General features: G+C 49.7%; 1 protein-coding gene across 1 annotated transcript in view; it reads left to right on the top strand.

The window, feature by feature from the left end:
* The window catches only part of SMARCC1 (SWI/SNF related BAF chromatin remodeling complex subunit C1), a gene marked incomplete at its 5' end in the record, with an annotated part of 65,753 nt that overhangs the window by 13,561 nt on the left and 34,519 nt on the right, over positions 1-17,673 (top strand). The window contains 14 exons of the mRNA XM_082283532.1: positions 1,986-2,055; positions 3,558-3,627; positions 4,866-4,941; positions 5,692-5,817; positions 6,190-6,308; positions 6,807-6,931; positions 7,641-7,700; positions 8,300-8,337; positions 9,443-9,564; positions 9,990-10,061; positions 13,655-13,768; positions 14,486-14,639; positions 14,897-15,010; positions 16,730-16,789. Coding sequence (XP_082139658.1) covers positions 1,986-2,055; positions 3,558-3,627; positions 4,866-4,941; positions 5,692-5,817; positions 6,190-6,308; positions 6,807-6,931; positions 7,641-7,700; positions 8,300-8,337; positions 9,443-9,564; positions 9,990-10,061; positions 13,655-13,768; positions 14,486-14,639; positions 14,897-15,010; positions 16,730-16,789 — 1,320 coding nt within the window. The remainder of the gene's footprint in view (positions 1-1,985; positions 2,056-3,557; positions 3,628-4,865; positions 4,942-5,691; positions 5,818-6,189; positions 6,309-6,806; positions 6,932-7,640; positions 7,701-8,299; positions 8,338-9,442; positions 9,565-9,989; positions 10,062-13,654; positions 13,769-14,485; positions 14,640-14,896; positions 15,011-16,729; positions 16,790-17,673) is intronic.

Here is a 17,673-nt window from a genome sequence, read left to right as displayed (position 1 = left end):
AAGCAAACCTGGACCTGCTGCTGCCAGGTGGCTCTGGCTGAGCTGGAGGCAGGCCTGGCTGATTTATTGCTCAGTACAGGTTTGTCCAAACCTGGGACTCAAGCAGGGAGTAAGGCAGCTGTTCCAGATGTGTGGGACAGCAGAAGGAAGCTTCACTCTTTAAATGATTGTTGGTTTTTGCTTTATTTCACTCTCTCACTGCTGGTGCTGAGCAGAGCCCAGGCAGCCCCAGACATTCCAACACCTTGGAATTCCAGGTGCTAAAGGATGGCCTGAGCAAGATTAATGGCTTCATCTCTTACAAACATAAACAATCTTCTCCCTTGTCTGGAGAGAGATACCCTGGAACGTGACCCCTGGCTTTTGTGTCAGGACAATTCACAGCTGTAGCCAAACAGTTTCTTTTCCAGATTTAATGTATTTCCTGTGTTGTGATTATGAACCATTGTCTCAGCCTCAGTGGGGCAGATTTTCACAAGTTGCTCTTAGTTATTTGGCTGATTCAGGACGGGTGTTATTGCTTAAATTAGAGTGAATGAGTCAATTTTCCTTTCCTAGAGGAAGTCTGTAGTGAGCTCCATGCTGTATCCATGAGTGATTGAAGGGATTTCTAAAGCAGCTTTGTCTCTACAAGGATGTGAAGAGATGAAAACAGAAGTTGTCCCTAATTCTCTTTTTGGGCTTTCCTTTGCTCTGCCTCTGAATTCTCATCTTGTCACTAACTTTGCTTCCTCACTCTCTTGGTTTTCACTTTTTAACCCCTTGCTGTCATCTCCCCACGACCCCAGCCCAGCACCTGTAGCTCCCTGGTATCCCAAGTCCTCCCTGCTCCAGCTTCTCTTCATCTCTTGTGTTTTAAAGCTCCACAGGAAATAAATGAATCTTAATTATGTGGTTCACAAAGCTCAGATCTACAGGAGCATCTTCAGCTCATGGGGAGCTAAGGGAGAATTTCCGTCCTTTTTCCTCAAACACTGGGCAGGTTCTTCATTCGTGCCAGGGCTCTTTCTCTAAATTCTTATTCTCCAGCTCCCTCCTTTGCTGCTGCTCAGAGCTGCTTCTGGCCCTTCTCTGAGTTCTGGGAACTCTTGGAGTGGGAACTCTTGCCCTTCAGCCCCTGATCCCAGAGTATCTCCTCATCCTGCACCCACAATGCTGCTCTAATTCCTCCTTTTGCTGCTGCCATCCAGGGATGAGATTTGCAGCTTGTTGTGCTCTGAAATAAATCTCCCACGTGTTTATGGGATGGAGGTTTTGAACACCATTTTCCTACCAAACTGTTGCAAAACACAACATCCCTGCAGACTGGGAGATTCTGATCTTTGGGAATGACTCTTCCCATGTGGAGGCTGGGGCTGTCTGCAGCATGTGGGGGAATCTTCTGGGCCTCTGCAGGAGGGAAGGACACTTGCTGGATTGGCAGTGTTAGGGATTTATTTTACAGATATCTGAGCCAGTAGTAGATTTTTTTTCCAGATTGGTGTAGGTTGAGTAGGAATATTGTTATGGCTCGTGCCCATAGGAAGAGAAATTGCTTTATGGACCTCTCCACAACTTCCTGACAGGAGGGTGGAGCTAGTTGAGGTTCTCTAGACTTTTTCTGCTGAGGTTCTCTAGACTTTTTCTGCTGTAAATTGTCATATTTACAAATTGGTTTGGACCAAAATGTAGAAAGTCCCAGGTACTTTCTTACAACCTATTTTTGTGTGAACTGGTTCCATTTATCATGAGGGTTGGGGCAGAGGGAACAAGGGCAACAAAGGGTTTGTGATGAACAGAGCAAAAGATGACAGAGTAATTTGGCAGCAGCCTTAAAGTAATTGCCTTTTCCTGGCACTTCTTGGAGCTGGTTTTATTCATTAAAGGTGGCCTTGAATATTCCTGGGGTTTGTGGGATGTAGGTAAAAAGAAGCAGCTGAGAGGTTTGGAGTGATGTGTTGAGGGTTTCTCATTTGGTTTCTCCTCTTCTTCCGTGTTTCCCACAGGGAACAGTCACTGAAGAGAAATCCAAGGCTACCCACCATGTGTATCCCAGTCCTACCTCAATGGATGATGGTAACGTTCTGTTACAGTTTTTGAGGGGGAGTAGTCCTGTAATTAATTCCATGAGAAGTTCTGGATGTGTTCCCCAGACTCAGCTGTTCCCAGCCTGCTCTGAGGAACACTTGCTGGATTATGGATAATGTCCATGGGGAGCTTTAGGTTGGATATGGGGAATATTCCTCCTGCCCAGGGCCGTGGTGGAGTCCCCATCCCTGGAGGGATTTCAAAGCCCCATGGATGTGGCACCTGGGGACATGGGGCAGTGCTGGGGAATGGCTGCACTCTGTCATCTTGGAGGGCTTTTCCAGCCTCAGTGATTCCCTGATTCTGAGTTCCTGGCTGCCCAGGAATTCTGTTGGGAATGCTGGTGCAATCCTTGTGTGTGGAGCAGTGGCAAGGAGAGCAAGGAGAGCTCCTCAGTGAGGCTTGGCTGTGTTAGAGTTCATTCTGCCTGGATGAAGGGCGAGGTCCAAAAAAAGCAATTGCATAGCTGCCACCTTCAGCAAACAGCAAAAAATACCTCTTCATTTCTTCATCTTAAAGGCATTTAATTACCTGGTGGATCGTTGTCCTCAAGTTGCACAGACATAAATCCCTTTCCCACATTCCCTGGCCTGTGCTGGCCACTAGATGGAAGTGCTCCCTGCAGTTTGCAGGGATCAGGGGTGGTTTGTGCTCTGTCCCTCTGGCAGTGCCATGCCCAGGCTCAGCTCTGTGTCTGTCTCTGGCCAGTCAGGCTCTCAGCAGGGTGGGACAGAGCTCACAGCTCTGAGCCCCAGGTTACACTGTGGGGAACAGCCCTAAGTTCCAGCAGGGATGAGAGATACAGGTTCACATCCTCTGGATTCCTCCTGTAATGCTTCTCTGGGCTCTGTTCTGGGGATTTGGGTTGCAGGGTTTGGTACTTGAGAGCTGCCCCAGCCCCAGGGCCAACAGCACCAGGACCTGGAGCTGCTGGAGAGAGTCCAGAGGAGGCCCCAGAGCTGCTCCAGGGCTGGAGCCCCTCTGCTCTGGAGCCAGGCTGGGACAGCTGGGAATGTTCCCCTGGAGAAGGGAAGGACACAGGGAGAGCTCCGAGCCCCTTGCAGGGCCTAAAGGGGCTCCAGGAGAGCTGGAGAGGGACTGGGGACAAGGGCTGGAGGGACAGGACACAGGGAATGGCTTCCCAGTGCCAGAGGGCAGGGATGGATGGGAGATTGGGAATTGGGAATTCCTGACTGGGAGGGTGGGCAGGGGCTGGCACAGGGTGCCCAGAGCAGCTGTGGCTGCCCCTGGATCCCTGGCAGTGCCCAAGGCCAGGCTGGATTTGGTTTGGAGCAGCCTGGGCCAGTGGGAGGTGTCCCTGCCCATGGCAGGGGGTGGATTGGGATGAGCTTTAATGCCCCTTCCCAGGTCAGGCCCTGAACAGACCTTTAGCAGAGGGGTTTGCAGTAACTTCACTCTGATTCACTGTGGAAAAGTGAATTACTGTGCTTTTCCTTCCACATCTGAGCTGGATCTCGTTCCCTTTGCAGATGAGTGGTTGAGACCTGTGATGAAAAAGGACAAGCAGGTGCTGGTACATTGGGGTTTTTTTCCAGACAGGTAAGGATGGTGGGGGGAGAAGCAAACCCTGAGTTTTAACTGTTTGTTGGTGGAAAAGTCTTGATCCAAACGTGCAAAGCTTGAAAAGAATTAACCATTGATTTAAAACAGAAATATCCAGATCCATTTGTGGCACTGGCAGGTGGCTGTGGCTGGAAAAGGAGTTTTTCTGCAGAGCCACAGGGAACTGGTTGGAAATTGAACCAGATTTTAAAGCTGGGATGAGCCTTTCCTTAAACTTTAAAGGGAGAACTTCCAACCAATGGCTGAACTTTGACAAAGAGATTTCACTCCAAGGGTTGTCTTCAGTCAGGTGCAAGGGACTGTTAAAGTTCCCCTTTGAGACACCTGCCCTGTGCTGCTGGAACATACTAAAATTCTGTGTGTGTGCTGTTAGGAACTTAAAAGTATTTGCAATAACTGGTTTCTGAGCCCAGGCTATGGAAATCAATCAAAAAGTTGATAACTCAGTATTGACTTCTATTTAATTAACTTTTTCAGGGCCTCTAAAATCTACCGTTCACACACAGAATTCCCAGGAACTGTATCTCATATGAGGATTTCAGTGAAAGAGAGCAAACAGTAATCACACTGAAGTTTTTTTATTCATACAGATGAAGAACTTTTAAATATTTTTATATTTCTATCAGTAGTCAAGTTTGTATTGGTATTTATAAATCCAGGCACACACAAAACCAGTATAAATCCAGGAATGCTTGTGCACATCTTTCCTTGCACCTGACCTTTCCCTGTTCCTCAGTACCTGGTGTTGATTACCAAGTATTTTGACTCAGTGCAGTTTCTTAATAAAGAGGCTTTTGAGGAAATAATGTGGAAGAGTGAATGTAAATAATGAGTGGTTTCTAGGACAGGATGCAGCTTCCTCCCTTCCAGGAATCCAGCAGCTCTTGCTTTGAAGGCATGAGGACAGAAAAAAGTGAATTAATTGAATGGCAGGGTTTGGTTGGGTGACTCAGAGCTGTCTTTAACCCCTGAACCTCTCCAGATTTGCACTTGAAGCTGGAGCTGGTTCACAGGGAGGGATTTTAAATTCTGGTGTGCATCAGATGCCCTGGAGCCCTCCCTCTGCACTGTGCCCAGCTCCTGTGGCACAGAGCAGGACTATTCCCTGTGGGAAGCCCTGCAGTCCCAGCAGTGGGATCTGCACGTGCCAGAGCTGCTGGGAAGCCATTCCTGGGTGATCCTGGTGGCTGAGCTGCTCTCTCCTGACTCTCTAGCTACGACACCTGGGTCCATGCCAACGAAATAGATGCCGAAATCGAGGATCCCCCGATTCCCGAGAAGCCGTGGAAGGTAAGCCTGGCTCAGTCCTGGCCAGAATTCCCGTGCTGGGGCAGTGGGGTGTTGGCACTGCCTTGGTTACTCCTGCCCTCACTGTGTTACCCTGACAGTGTTCTGTGAGTGCTGCTGAGCAGCTCAGGCTGGAGGGACCTTGGTGTCTGTTCAAACACCACTTACTCCAGGTAGTAACCTGTAACTCGCTGGAAAGCAGGACTTTGGAGTATAAACCTTACTAGGAGCAGTAAGAGAGCACTGTAGGAAGCATTAATAAATCCATAATAAATTGTATCAATGACTCTACAGCACCAGAGGTTTTTTCAGCTGTATAAACCAAACTATCTGAAGGTGGATGCTGTCATCCAGACAGTTGGTTGTGTCTCTCCAGGGAATGGCCAACTCTTAGTCATTTTTTTGGTGTTTGTGGCACATCTGCCCAGGGGATCTGAATACTTGGGAGGTTTTGGTGGTGATGTTCAGCATCCAGAGAACATTGTTAACCCCGAGCTGTTGTCCCAGCTCTGAGAACTGATCTCACACTTCAGGAGGCTTGGAAATGGTTGAGGAGCAGAGGTTGGATTCTGAGTCCTGTTCATCCTTTGTGGTCTTGCCTTGTGACACTGCCATGAGTGTGTGTGAAACTGGTGGGAGAGATTTGGGCATGCAGACCTGATAAAGCTCCGGGAATTTCCTTAATCCCGGGAGGTCTCTCGTGGAGCTATTTCTTCCCGAAGCATCAGCCTCTCAATGCCTCCTGTTCTGCAGGTTCATGCCAAGTGGATCTTGGACACAGATGTGTTCAATGAGTGGATGAATGAGGAGGATTATGAGGTGGATGAGAACAGGAAATCCGTGAGTTTTCGCCAGAGGATCTCCATGAAGAATGAAGAGGTGAGTGGTTCTCTGCTGAGGGGGACCTGGAGGGACAGGAATGTCCTTTATCTCTGCATGGATAGAGCTGGAGAAGGGAGGGCTCCAGGGAGAGCTCAGAGCCCCTTGCAGGGCCTAAAGGGGCTCCAGGAAAGCTGCAGAGGGACTGGGGACAAGGATGGAGGGACAGGAGCCAGGGAATGGCTTCCCAGTGCCAGAGGGCAGGGCTGGATGGGAGATTGGGAATTCCTGGCTGGGAGGGTGGGGAGGGGCTGGCACAGGGTGCCCAGAGCAGCTGTGGCATCCTGTTGTGGGATGGATTAAGGAAGGATGGAGCCTCCAGCACTGCAGTCAGAGTATTTGGGAATAACTCAAACCTCTGCTCCCTCCCAGCCCGTGCGGAGCCCGGAGAGGAGGGACAGGAAAGCAGCAGCCAGCACTAGGAAGAGGAAACATTCTCCTTCTCCACCCCCCACTCCTGTGGAGTCCAGGAAAAAGACAGGGAAGAAAGGGTGAGTGTCTGGAAATTGCCAGAGGCCTGGAATTTGAGGTGAAAAAAAATGAGGAAAAAAAAGAAATTCAAGAAATGCTTTTGGGGAGAGCTCTGTGACCTGGGCTTCCATAATTATTTCTGGATAGGCTTGAGGGATTATTCCTGAGCAGTTAGTGTAATTCCTTATTGTGGAGGTTTGTTCTTATTCTACCAATATGCTACTCAAATAGGAACTTAATTATGGGGTTTTGTGGGGGGGAATGGGGGCAAGCACTTCAGAGCTAAAAATTCAGGTCTTGTTTATGGATCTGTTGGGCTCTAATAAGACAAAACTGGAACTTTATCAAGAATGAGTTGATAATCTGAATTATTCCTTCCCAATGTAAAGCCTGAGCTGGGGTCTGTGAGGAGACGTGGGGCTGGTTCTGCCTTTGCTCCCAGAGTGGTTTCAGGAGGGTTTGACCTGAACAATGTCCAGAGCAGATCTGGCAGAGCCCCTGTGTCTGCTCTGTTCCAGACAAGCTGCTCTGTATGGGAAGAGGAGGGGGCAGAAGGAAGAGGATGAGCAGGAGGATCTCACCAAGGACATGGAGGATCCCACCCCAGTACCCAACATAGAGGAAGTGGTACTTCCCAAAAATGGTAAAACATGAGACCTCTTTGGGTTCTTTGAATGTTAAAAATGAAACTGCATTAAAATTGTGGATATATCTTGTCAAATCTTTTCAACACTTTGTGTCCACGGAGCAGGGATCTCTGCAGTCAGGGATGTAACAGCTGAGAAGGGCAGCACATTCACCTCCTTTTGGCCTTTTAAAATACAAAAATACATTTTCAAAATACACTTTCTAAAGTAGATTTACAGCAATCTACTTAAGTGTTTCATTTCACCTGTTCATCTTGGGGGAGATGGAGTTTTCTGGAGCAAAATATTTCCCTGCCAAGTCCCCAGAAGAAGGATGTTAAATGAGTGGAAAATGTGCTACATGGCAAGTGCTTTTAGTCCTTTTCAGGGAAGTGCTGGTGCGGGCAATAATAATTCTGGGAAAAAGAATTCCTTCTGCATCCTTGACAGCAGATTATTTTGGGAGTGTCTCCGTTTGGGTTTTCCTTGGTTTGGATTTGCACATAAGCCTTGTTGTGTGTTGGACAGGTGGGGAAGTGCAGGGTTATCCCCGGATAGATCCTGCTTTGTGTGGAGCTGGGAATGCAGGGAAATGGGACAAACAGGCCCTTGTGCTCCTGTGTGAACTCTTGAACTGCAGACAGGGCCAGCAGAGCGCAGGGAAATCAGGCCAGACTGGATAATTCCCCGTCTGCTGCTCTCTCATCACTCCCTGTTCCTTTGCAGTGAACCCAAAGAAGGACAGTGAGAACACGCCCGTGAAAGGAGGAACTGTGGCAGACCTGGGTAAAGCCCCCTGCAGCCGTGCCCCACACCTCACCCTCAAGTCCTGCTTGCAGTCAATATTTTTAAATAGATTTTAAATATTTCTAAGGCTCTCCATTTTAAAAGCAATCTCTGGTTCTGCTGTCTTGTTGAATTAATTCACTTTCCATATGTGTTTGAGTTCCAGTGTACCAGCTCTTCTTCTTTTCTTTGCAAGGCTGTTCCCTCATAGGCTATTGTTATTTTTATTTTTTTAACATGACATACATAAAAGAGTTTTTATTTTTTTACTGGGAATCAAGGTAAATCACAGGTGCCCTGAGCTTTGTTGAGCCTTGACACGAGATACAAACTCGTATCCCATATCTTATTACACAAGGCTCATCTAGGAACTGGGAAAGGAAGTAATTAATTATGGATTCTGAAGTGTTGAGATATTCTAATTATCCTTCCTCTGTGTTCTTACCTCTTCCCTGGTGTGGGATAGGTAGAGCTGTAATTGCTGTAGTGATGTGGGATCCATTTTGCTTCCTTCCAGTTACACAGTGGTGTTGCTGGAAAGGCTCATGAACATTTAAATGAGTTTTGTTGGTGTAATTCTCGATGTTTTTACCTTTCAGATGAGCAGGATGAGGAGACAGTGGCAACTGGAGGAAAGGTAACAGCACCTGGTTCTTCCTGAATTTGGTAACAGCTGCGATTGTAGAATCCCAGATGGTTTGGGTTGGAAGGGACCTCAGGGATCATCCCATTCCACCCCCTGGATGGGCAGGGACACCTTCCCCTATCCCTGGGTGCTCCAGCCCCAGTGTCCAGCCTGGCCTTGGGCACTGCCAGGGATCCAGGAGCAGCCACAGCTGCTCTGGGAATTCCAGCCCAGCCCCTCACCAGGAAGAATTCCTTCCCAATATCCCATCCAACCCTGCCCTCTTTCTCTTCAAAGCCATTCCCTGTGTCCTCTCAACATCTTAATCTCACCTTCAGTAGCTCCACCTGTACTAATTTTCGAGTGATCTGTAAGATTAAATCAGTTACGGGCAGGATTGAGGGTTTGTTATTATAAACCTCTCCAGATTCTGTGGGATTACTTGGTGTTTCTAAACCTAGTATATTAAAAAGGAGAATGAGGAGACAGATGCCAAGTGTTTTCCAAGAAGCATTTTTCAGATGAGAGGTTTTTCAGAGGTTTTGCTTTTTTTTTTTTTAGGTTTTAGGACTAAATCTAAACCCGCTTAGACTAAATCTAAACCCTGCTTCCTGCTCATTTCAATAGAGCTGCAGGGGTAGTTTCTGTACTGAGTTGCATTTGTGGCATGCCAGGCACTGTTTTTTACAGTTGTCAGATCACTGAATGTGCTCAGGGTTGTTGTCTTGGGGGAGCTCAGTCCCAGACAAAGATCCATTATTGATGCCACTGGCTCCTTAGGGTCTGCCTGTGGGGGCTTGGTTATTTTAACGTTGCTCAAACAACACCTGAGGGGTTTTGTGCAGTTCTTGTCATGTCCTGGCCCTGTTTTGATGCCTCCTCTGTGCCCTCCTCATGATCCTTTGGGGTCAGGAGTTGACTTCTGCTGGAACTTGAGGTGCAGAACAACAGCTGTTCACAGGAGGCTTCTGTGGAGCAGCAGAGACCAAAGCTCTTCCTCCTCCCAGGGGTGTCACAGAATGTGTGTGGGGTGGGGAAGCCCCTGTCCTGCACTCACCCTGCAGTGTCAGGGTGCTCAGGGGTCCCCTCTGAGTGCTGTGTCCCCTCTGTGCCTCAGGAGGACGAGGACCCCAACAAGGGTGACCAGAGCCGCTCCATCGACCCGGGGGAGGACAACGTCACCGAGCAGACCAACCACATCATCATCCCCAGCTACGCCTCCTGGTTCGACTACAACTGGTGAGAGGGAGCTGGGGGACACTTCTGTTGGTTTTGTCTTCTCATAAATCAGCCTGAGAGCTGAAGGAGTGGCTGTTGCTCAGCTCTGGTTCCCGTGTTTTGTGTTTAAATCGTTCTGGCCGTTCTCAGGGACTGGGAGTGAGGAAAGGAATTTCAAACAGCAGAGGTCTTCACTCTGCCTGCTCAGCAGTTTTTGCTTACACTGATTTCCCTCTGATTCCCACCTTAATTCCTTTCTCTCTTTTACTTCTCTGGTCTTTGTGTGATCATTCTGTGCTTGTCTCTACTTCTAAAAGCCTTTTTATTTTGCTTCAGAGCTTGACTTTGAGAGAAGTCACTGATTATAGAGGGAGGATATTTGTTCCAGCTTGGAATCCTCCTTGGAGGCTGTTCAGGATGTGACATCTGAACTGTTTTTGTTGCAGTATCCACGTGATTGAACGTCGTGCGCTTCCGGAATTCTTCAATGGGAAAAACAAGTCCAAGACTCCAGAAATGTGAGTAAAATGTGAATATGGGCAGTGACAGCATGGCAGGATGAAGGAGCTTCCCATCCCATAAATCCTGTGGACACAGCTGGGGGTGTGTGAGGCTGGTACTTCCTGTAGGGCCCTGAAGGAGGGACAGAGCCACTGGCGATGTTTGTACATTGTTGTGGTAGAGATAGAAGTTTAAATATCAAAGTGATATTTACCAGTGGTTATCCAGGTAAAATAAAACCACTTTCTCCCAAGTAATACTGGAACAACTTCTTGAACTGTGTGTGGTACATGATGTGATCAACCTCCAGAGTCACCTAAAAATGTCATGAAAGGGTAGAAGTGGAATAATCCTCCTTGCTCCTCCCTCTCTCCTCATGCCATGCTGTATTTCTGGATTTCTGTATGTTGTAGGTCCTCTCAGACTCCTGCCTGTTCTGGGTTTGTTTATTCTGAGTGATCTTGAAAGGTGGTGGATAAAGGAAGATGGTCAAAGGCTTTTGAACAATATGCTTGTTTCTATTAAAATGATCCTAAAACCTGAGATTTCAAACTGGAAAATCCTGGATTTGGACACCAGTGTGTGTGCTGGTCAATGTGGGCAGTGGGACTGGGCTGGTTGGGGTCACTTTGTCCTGGTGTCAAATCTTGGCCTGGTTGCAAAGCAGCTTGTGTGGATTTTAAGAGGTGGTTTTTCAATCAAGTCCTAAAGGAAGCATTTTGAGGTGTCTCCTCATTGTCCTAATGTCAGCTGGGCCCTGCATTTCTCATACACAGCATTTCATGGAGTCCCAGAATGGTTTGGGCTGCAAGGGAACTTGAAAAACACCCAGTGCCAGCCCTGCCATGGGCAGGGACACCTCCCACTGTCCCAGGCTGCTCCCAGCCCCAATGTCCAGCCCAGCCTTGGACACTGCCAGGGATCCAGGGGCAGCCACAGCTGCTCTGGGCACCCTGTGCCAGGGCCTGCCCACTCTCCCAGCCAGGAATTCCTTCCCAGTCTCCCATCCATCCCTGCCCTCTGGCACTGGGAAGCCATTCCCTGTGTCCTGTCCCTCCATCCTTGTCCCCAGTCCCTCTGCAGCTCTCCTGGAGCCCCTTTAGGCCCTGCAAGGGGCTCTGAGCTCTCCCTGTGTCCTTCCCTTCTCCAGGTGAGCACCCCCAGCTATCCCAGCCTGGAGAGGAGAATTCCCCCAGATTGTCCTTGTGCTGGAATCTCCCACCTCAGGTGTGGCTGTTGGTCTGTGATGCTTTGGATCTGATAAAGGAATAGAAATTAGGGACTGCCCTTTCTCTTGGGCCCTTGGGGTGTTTGTCCCCTGCCCCAGGAGGTCCCTGGGGTGCAGCCAGGCTGTCACTGAGCCTTTGACAGGGCAGAAGCAGGTCAGGCTGAAACAGCAGGTTCTGGCTCGAGAAAAGGGGAGTTTTGAGCTCTGAACAAGATGAGGCACTGGCGTGGGGCCTTGGGAAGTTGGGATTGCTTCTCCTTGGAGTCTTTCAGGCCTTCCTGGACAAAGCCCTGAGAAACCTGGTGAAAATTCATGGCTTGAGGAGGAGCTTGGCTCAGACACCCCCTGAGGCCCCTGGCACCCCAAGGGTTTCAGTCCGTGGTCTGTCCTCATGGCTTCTGTGCAGGTGTGAGTGCAGAGTAACCACAGCTGGATCCCAGAGTCCTGCACGGCCTGGGTGGAAGGGACTGCAGAGCTCCTCTTGTTCCGCTCCTGCCGTTCCAGAAGGGGTTTGTTCCAAGCTCCATCCAGCACTCTGTCCCATCACTTCTGCTGCTCAGCAAGTTGTACTTTGGGGGTTTCTCAGAGTGTGAGGCAGCAGACAACTGGAATGTGGAAGGAATGTTTATCTCCTGCATCTCTCACCCCTGTGATTGTCACTGCAGTCCCAGGGCCCTTTTCCTGTTGGCATCACAACATCAGCTCTCCTGATGCTGCTCCCTGGGCTCCTGCTGGTTACTGCCTGTGAGAGGAGCAGGCTGGGGACTGCTCCCAGTCCTCATGTCAGCCTGGAGATCTATTTTTGGTGCCATTTCGGGATTGTAGGAGTAGCACGTGGTCCTGGCTTTGTGTTTTCTTTTGAAATAAAAGAGGAACATCCCTCTGAATGGCGATGAGTCGCCTCCAGCTGAATGTTCAGGCCAAAACACCGTGTTTGGGGAGCTCACACAGGTTCCTCCTTGTGACAGCAGTGCCTGGGGGTGGGCCCTGGCTGAAAAGGGATTGAACTAAATCCTGCTTGACTTCTCACTGGCGACAGGGTTTAGCTGATGGGTCGTGTCGTGGCTCAGAACAGTCTCCCTTCAGGATAAACCTGGGGATGTTTCTGTCTTGGGCTTCTCTCTCCACCTCGTGATGTGACCTTTGCTAATAAATATTAATTTCTGCAGCCAAGACCTGTTCCTGGGCAGGTTCTTCCCCTCCTCCCCTGGAGCATTCAGAAGCGTTCCTCAGTGTTCCTCTGTGGAAGAAGCTCCTTTTGTTTCTGGCCTCCCAAACATCCCACATGGAGCCAAACACCTACTCCAGCAATTTCCTTCCAGCCAGTTGCACATATGATTTGGTCAGGAGGAAGATGTGGGATTTTGGCAGGGACATGTGCTTGCAGCATCTGCCTGCTTGGGCCTTGCCTGGATGATTTATATTTTTGGTTCCCAGCTGCTTCACACATTGCATGTGAAACATTCCCCCCAGGAATTTTCCAAAGGCAGAAATCTGCTTAAAAACCACTGTTTTACACACAGCTTTGCATGGGATACTGACTTCATAGAATCCTGGGATGGTTTGGGTTGGAAAGGACCTTAAATCCCATCTCATTCCACTCTGCCATGGGCTGGGACGCCTTCCATAGTCTGGGTTGCTGCAAGCCCCATCCAGCTTGGATGGTGCCAGCCTGTCTTTGGCAGATTGGGTTTGTTCCCTCCAAAGAACAGGGCTATCAATAATTTTATGGCAGTTTATTTTCTTTGGGATAATTGGTATTAGGAAGCATCAGTATATTCCAGATATGGGAATCTCTCAGGGATTGTTTCTGCTCCAGCTGTTCCCAGCTGTGCTGGCTCTGGGCTCTTGTGCTCTGCTTCTCAAAGATCTTTTCTTCTCCATGTTGCTGTTCTCAGCCTTTCCTGCCTCATCCCTTTATCCATTAAAAACTCTGCATGCAGCCACAGCAGTGTTCCATCCAATTCTGCTTTCCTGTGCAGCTTTTTTCCTTCCAGCCTCACACAGGGATGCACAAGGATTATTTCTTCTGTCCCATGTGAAGACCAGACCCCGTTATTTTTTTCCTCCAGCTTCTGTTCTGTTGTGGGAATATTTGGTCAGTGATTAAGTTACAACAGATAATTGTGTGATTTACAATTTAGACACATTTCCATGTGCTGCTAATCCAAACACGGGGAAAATCCCGAGTGAAACAGTGTGGCAGAGTGTGAATTCCACTTACCTGTTGCTTTTGGTGCTGGTTCTGAAATTTCACCAATGAAAGAGATGTGTTGGTGTTTCCTGGTCAGTAAGGGGTGTTTGGGGGAGTGGACATTAAAATGAGTGCCCTGACCTGTGTGAGAGGTGAGGGGACACGAGCTGGTGGCCGCTGTGTTGCAGATACCTGGCCTACAGGAACTTCATGATCGACACGTATCGGCTGAACCCGCAGGAGTACCTGACCAGCACTGCCTGCAGGAGGAACCTCACCGGGGATGTCTGTGCTGTCATGAGGTGACACCAGGGGCTCGGGGGCTTTGGGGCTTGGAGCTCTTGGACATTTCCAGGCATCAGCAAGATCACAGAATAACTGAGGGTGGAAAACCCCTCTGAGATTGATCCCCACCAGCACTGAGTGCCACCTCCAGGCTCTCCTTGGACACCTCCAGGGCACCTCCCTGGGCAGCCCCTGCCAAGGCCTGAGCACCCTTTCCATGGGGAAATTGCTCCTGGTGTTCAACCTGAGCCTGCCCTGGCCCAGCCTGAGGCCGTTCCCTCTCCTCCTGTCCCTGTTCCCTGGCAGCAGAGCCCGACCCCCCCCCGGCTGCCCCCTCCTGTCAGGGACTTGTGCAGAGCCACAAGGTCCCCCCCGAGCCTCCTTTGCTCCAGGCTGAGCCCCTTTCCCAGCTCCCTCAGCCGCTCCTGGGGCTACAGACCCTCCCCAGCTCCATTCCCTGCCCTGGACACGCTCCAGCCCCTCAGGGTCTTTCTTTGGGGCCCAGAACTGGACACAGAGTCAGGCTTTGGTTCATACATCGCACTCAAGTGCCCTCAGGTGTGCACAGAGCTCCTGCTCTGGGATTCATTTTGCTGTTTGGGATTAATGAAGGCCTAGAGAAGCTCCCAGGTCTGTGTTTGATCCAGAAACATCAGCTTTGTCCTTTGTCGCCCCTGCACGAAGCACAGGTGGAACTTTGGTAGTAAAGGTTGGATTTTTCCTGTTTTCCACAGGGTCCACGCCTTCCTGGAGCAGTGGGGGCTCATCAACTACCAGGTGGATCCTGAGAGCCGCCCCATGGCCATGGGGCCTCCCCCCACCCCCCACTTCAACGTGCTGGCCGACACCCCCTCGGGGCTGATGCCCCTGCACATCCGCACCCCGCAGGTGAGCCCAGGGAGGGGGTGCCTGGGCTCTGTCCAGCAGAGGAGCCTGTGCCCAGCTGGGTGAAATGTCCCCTTCCTGACCAGCTGGGCTGAGCATTTGGGGCAGGTCTGTGCAGAACCACTCACACACATTGCTCAGAGATTTGGTTTAATGTCTTGGGCTTGTGTTCAGCTTCTCTGTCCAGTCTGTGCTCTTTTGAGAACATTAACTTTGAATTCCTGCCCCTCTCCCCTTTCCCCTGTAACGTTTGTTCCCAGGTTCCAGCTGCCCAGCAGATGCTGAGCTTTCCTGAGAAAAACAAGGAGAAGCCAACTGACCTGCAGAACTTCGGCCTTCGCACAGACATCTACTCCAAAAAGACTTTGGCCAAGGCAAGTGTCCTGGGATTCTCCCTACAGCTGCCAGGGAGCTTTGTCATTCTTCAGGTGTCCCCCACTTGGTGTCACGGAGGTGACTTGTGTTGCTCCCCCATTCCTGGTTTGGATGTCTTCCACCCCTGTGCAGGACACTGCGCTGGGAGGTTGTGCTGGAATTCTGATTTCATAGGGATAAAGACATGGACAGCTTCCCAGACAAGTGCACGCTGCCAGCCTCCAGATCCCAAACTCCTTGTGTTCCTGCATGCCCTGCTGGAACGGTTCCAAATGAGCAAACCACCCAATGGCTCAGGACACAGAGAGCTTCCAGCAGGATCACTGACTCTCCTGTGTGCCAGTCTGAGCAGGGTTTCTGGGCTGACAAACAGGGACCCTGATTCCCACGGGTTTGGGTGTCCTGGGGCCGTTGCAGGGGACCTTGGGGCACTGTCACTGCAGGCTGTGACACAGGATCATTAGACTGGGAGACATGGCTGCAGTGATGAGTTGATTCCACAAGTTCTGCCTTTCCCTGCTCCCTGTGTGTCCCTGGAGGTGCTGTGGGAATGCCACGTTACCTCAGCACAGCCTCCAGTGGGAATCCCCAGAGCTGGGTGGTGCCTCTCGTGGGTGGCATCAGGCTGATTCTGTGTCATTGGTTCGTTGTCCTCAGAGGTCACTGTTTAAACCTAAGAAATAACTGTTTAAACACTGTTCACCTCTTCAGACCTTCATTAAAAACCCCACAAACCCTAAGCAGTTCTAGAGGTGAGTATTTTTTATAAAGCTGGTTCCATCTCACCTGTGATGGATTGACTTTTTCACTTGTTAGGGGAGGTGTAAATATTCTCCAAACTGATAAATCTGTAGTTGGTTCTGGGCTCTGGCTGTGTTCACAGGAGCTGTGAACTGGAGCGGGTTTGTTGGCAGATTTCCCTGGTTGGTTTCTATGTGCTGGGGGTTTTGGCTGTGGAGAGCAGCAGTTGGGTGACTCACATTGATTAATGTTCTCTGTGGGTTAATGAGCTGTTTGAAACGCAGCTGGAGATAACATTTATTATCCTAAATAGCCTCTTCCTTTTGGTCTAGCACGGAGCCATCCAGTGGTGCTGATGTTCCTTAGGAACAGGTCTCAAGCTGCTTTTGTGCTGGGTCAGGGTGTCACAGGAGGGCAAGTTTCACCATGAATTTGGGGTTTTTAGCCAATCTGAGCAGTTTACCACGAGGTGTAGATTGGGGAGCAGCAGCCCTTGGAGCAGGTGATTGCTGGGTGTGCAGATGATCCTGCTGGAACTACTCTGCCTTCTCACACAGCTCATCCCTCTGTGAAGAGTTATTTCTCTGCTGAGTTACTGATGAACTTGGAGATAGATTAACTTCTTTTGGACCATGCACAGCCCACTCTGCCTTCAGCACTCAGAGGGGGTTTACTATTGAGGGAAATCCTCTTTGCTGTGTGTGCAGGCACAGATGACTGGGAGGAAAATGTGCCAGATTCCTTTCCTTTAGCTTGGGAAGGCGTGGTGGGAAGTTGGGATGTGTAACCCCCAGCTGTGCCTTCACTGAGGGGTAAATCACATGAACCCCTGCACGGGGTCACAGGGGCTGCTGGAGGGGGGAGGTTTGAGTGGATCAAATAACAGATTCTTCCCCTTTCCTCCTCAGTGTTTTCTTCTACAAGGTTTTGTGCAAGTCCTGTGTTTCACCTTTATTTTCCCCTGCTGTCTTTTGTAGAGTAAAGGTGCAAGTGCTGGCAGAGAATGGACAGAGCAGGAGACACTGCTGCTGTTAGAGGTGAGTTCATGAGGCCAAGCCAAAGGGTAGGAAACCAAACCAGCAGGGGTAGTTCAGGCTTTAAAAATCTTCATGTGCATTTTTGGAGCTAGATGACTACTGCCATCATGGCTACAAGAATGTTGCTACCAAAAAGAGCATCTCTATGAGAGAGGGGCTGCCTGTGTTTAAGGTTTAGTTCTAACTTGGACCTGCAAGCCAGAAATGAAGCATTTAAGAATTTTGTGTAAGTCAAGAACAGGTTTGGCAGTGCAGAGAGGTGTTTTCATTCAGCTGGACTCACTGACAGTAGGAAATAATGTAAGTAGTTCAAATAGTGGTAAGTAATTCAGGTGAAGGTTTACCTGGCACTCAGATAAACACTTGGAAATTCTGGTGATCACTCCAGACCCCAGCCATGCCACAGCTTAGGGAAACAGCTCATTTTGGAAGTTGAACTGGTAGAGAAACAGCTGAGGCATCTGAGAAGGGGAGTTCTTTGGTAGCTCCTTCATCCCGTCCATCTCCTCCTCGTTTTCCCTGTAGCTGCACTTGGGGTGTTCTTTGAGCTTTTTCTGGAAGTCTGCCAAAAAAAAAAATCCCTGAGATGACTCCATGAGGTCCCTTCCAATGAGCTCCAGGAGCTGCTGCTGGCTGGTGGCCCCAGGTGGCTTCATGTGAAGCTCTGGAGCCACATGGGGATGGTTGGATCTCCTGGAATTGCAGTGGGGATGGAAACCCTCCCGAGGAGCTGCAGAGGCCTGTTCTGGGCTCTCACATCGGGGCAGTTGTTTCTCTCTGCTTCAGCAGAAGAAAAATCTCAGTGGCCTGAAATAATTTAAAGTGCTGCCACTTCCTGTAAAGAAAATCTCTTCTCCCCAGCTTTGCTTTCACGGGAACATTTT

The sequence above is a fragment of the Coloeus monedula genome (genome assembly GCF_965178545.1).
Source record: "Coloeus monedula genome assembly, chromosome: 1".
Classification (NCBI taxonomy): Eukaryota; Metazoa; Chordata; class Aves; order Passeriformes; family Corvidae; genus Coloeus; species Coloeus monedula.
Note: the sequence above shows the minus strand (reverse complement) of the source record. Positions and strands in the feature narration are given on the sequence as shown.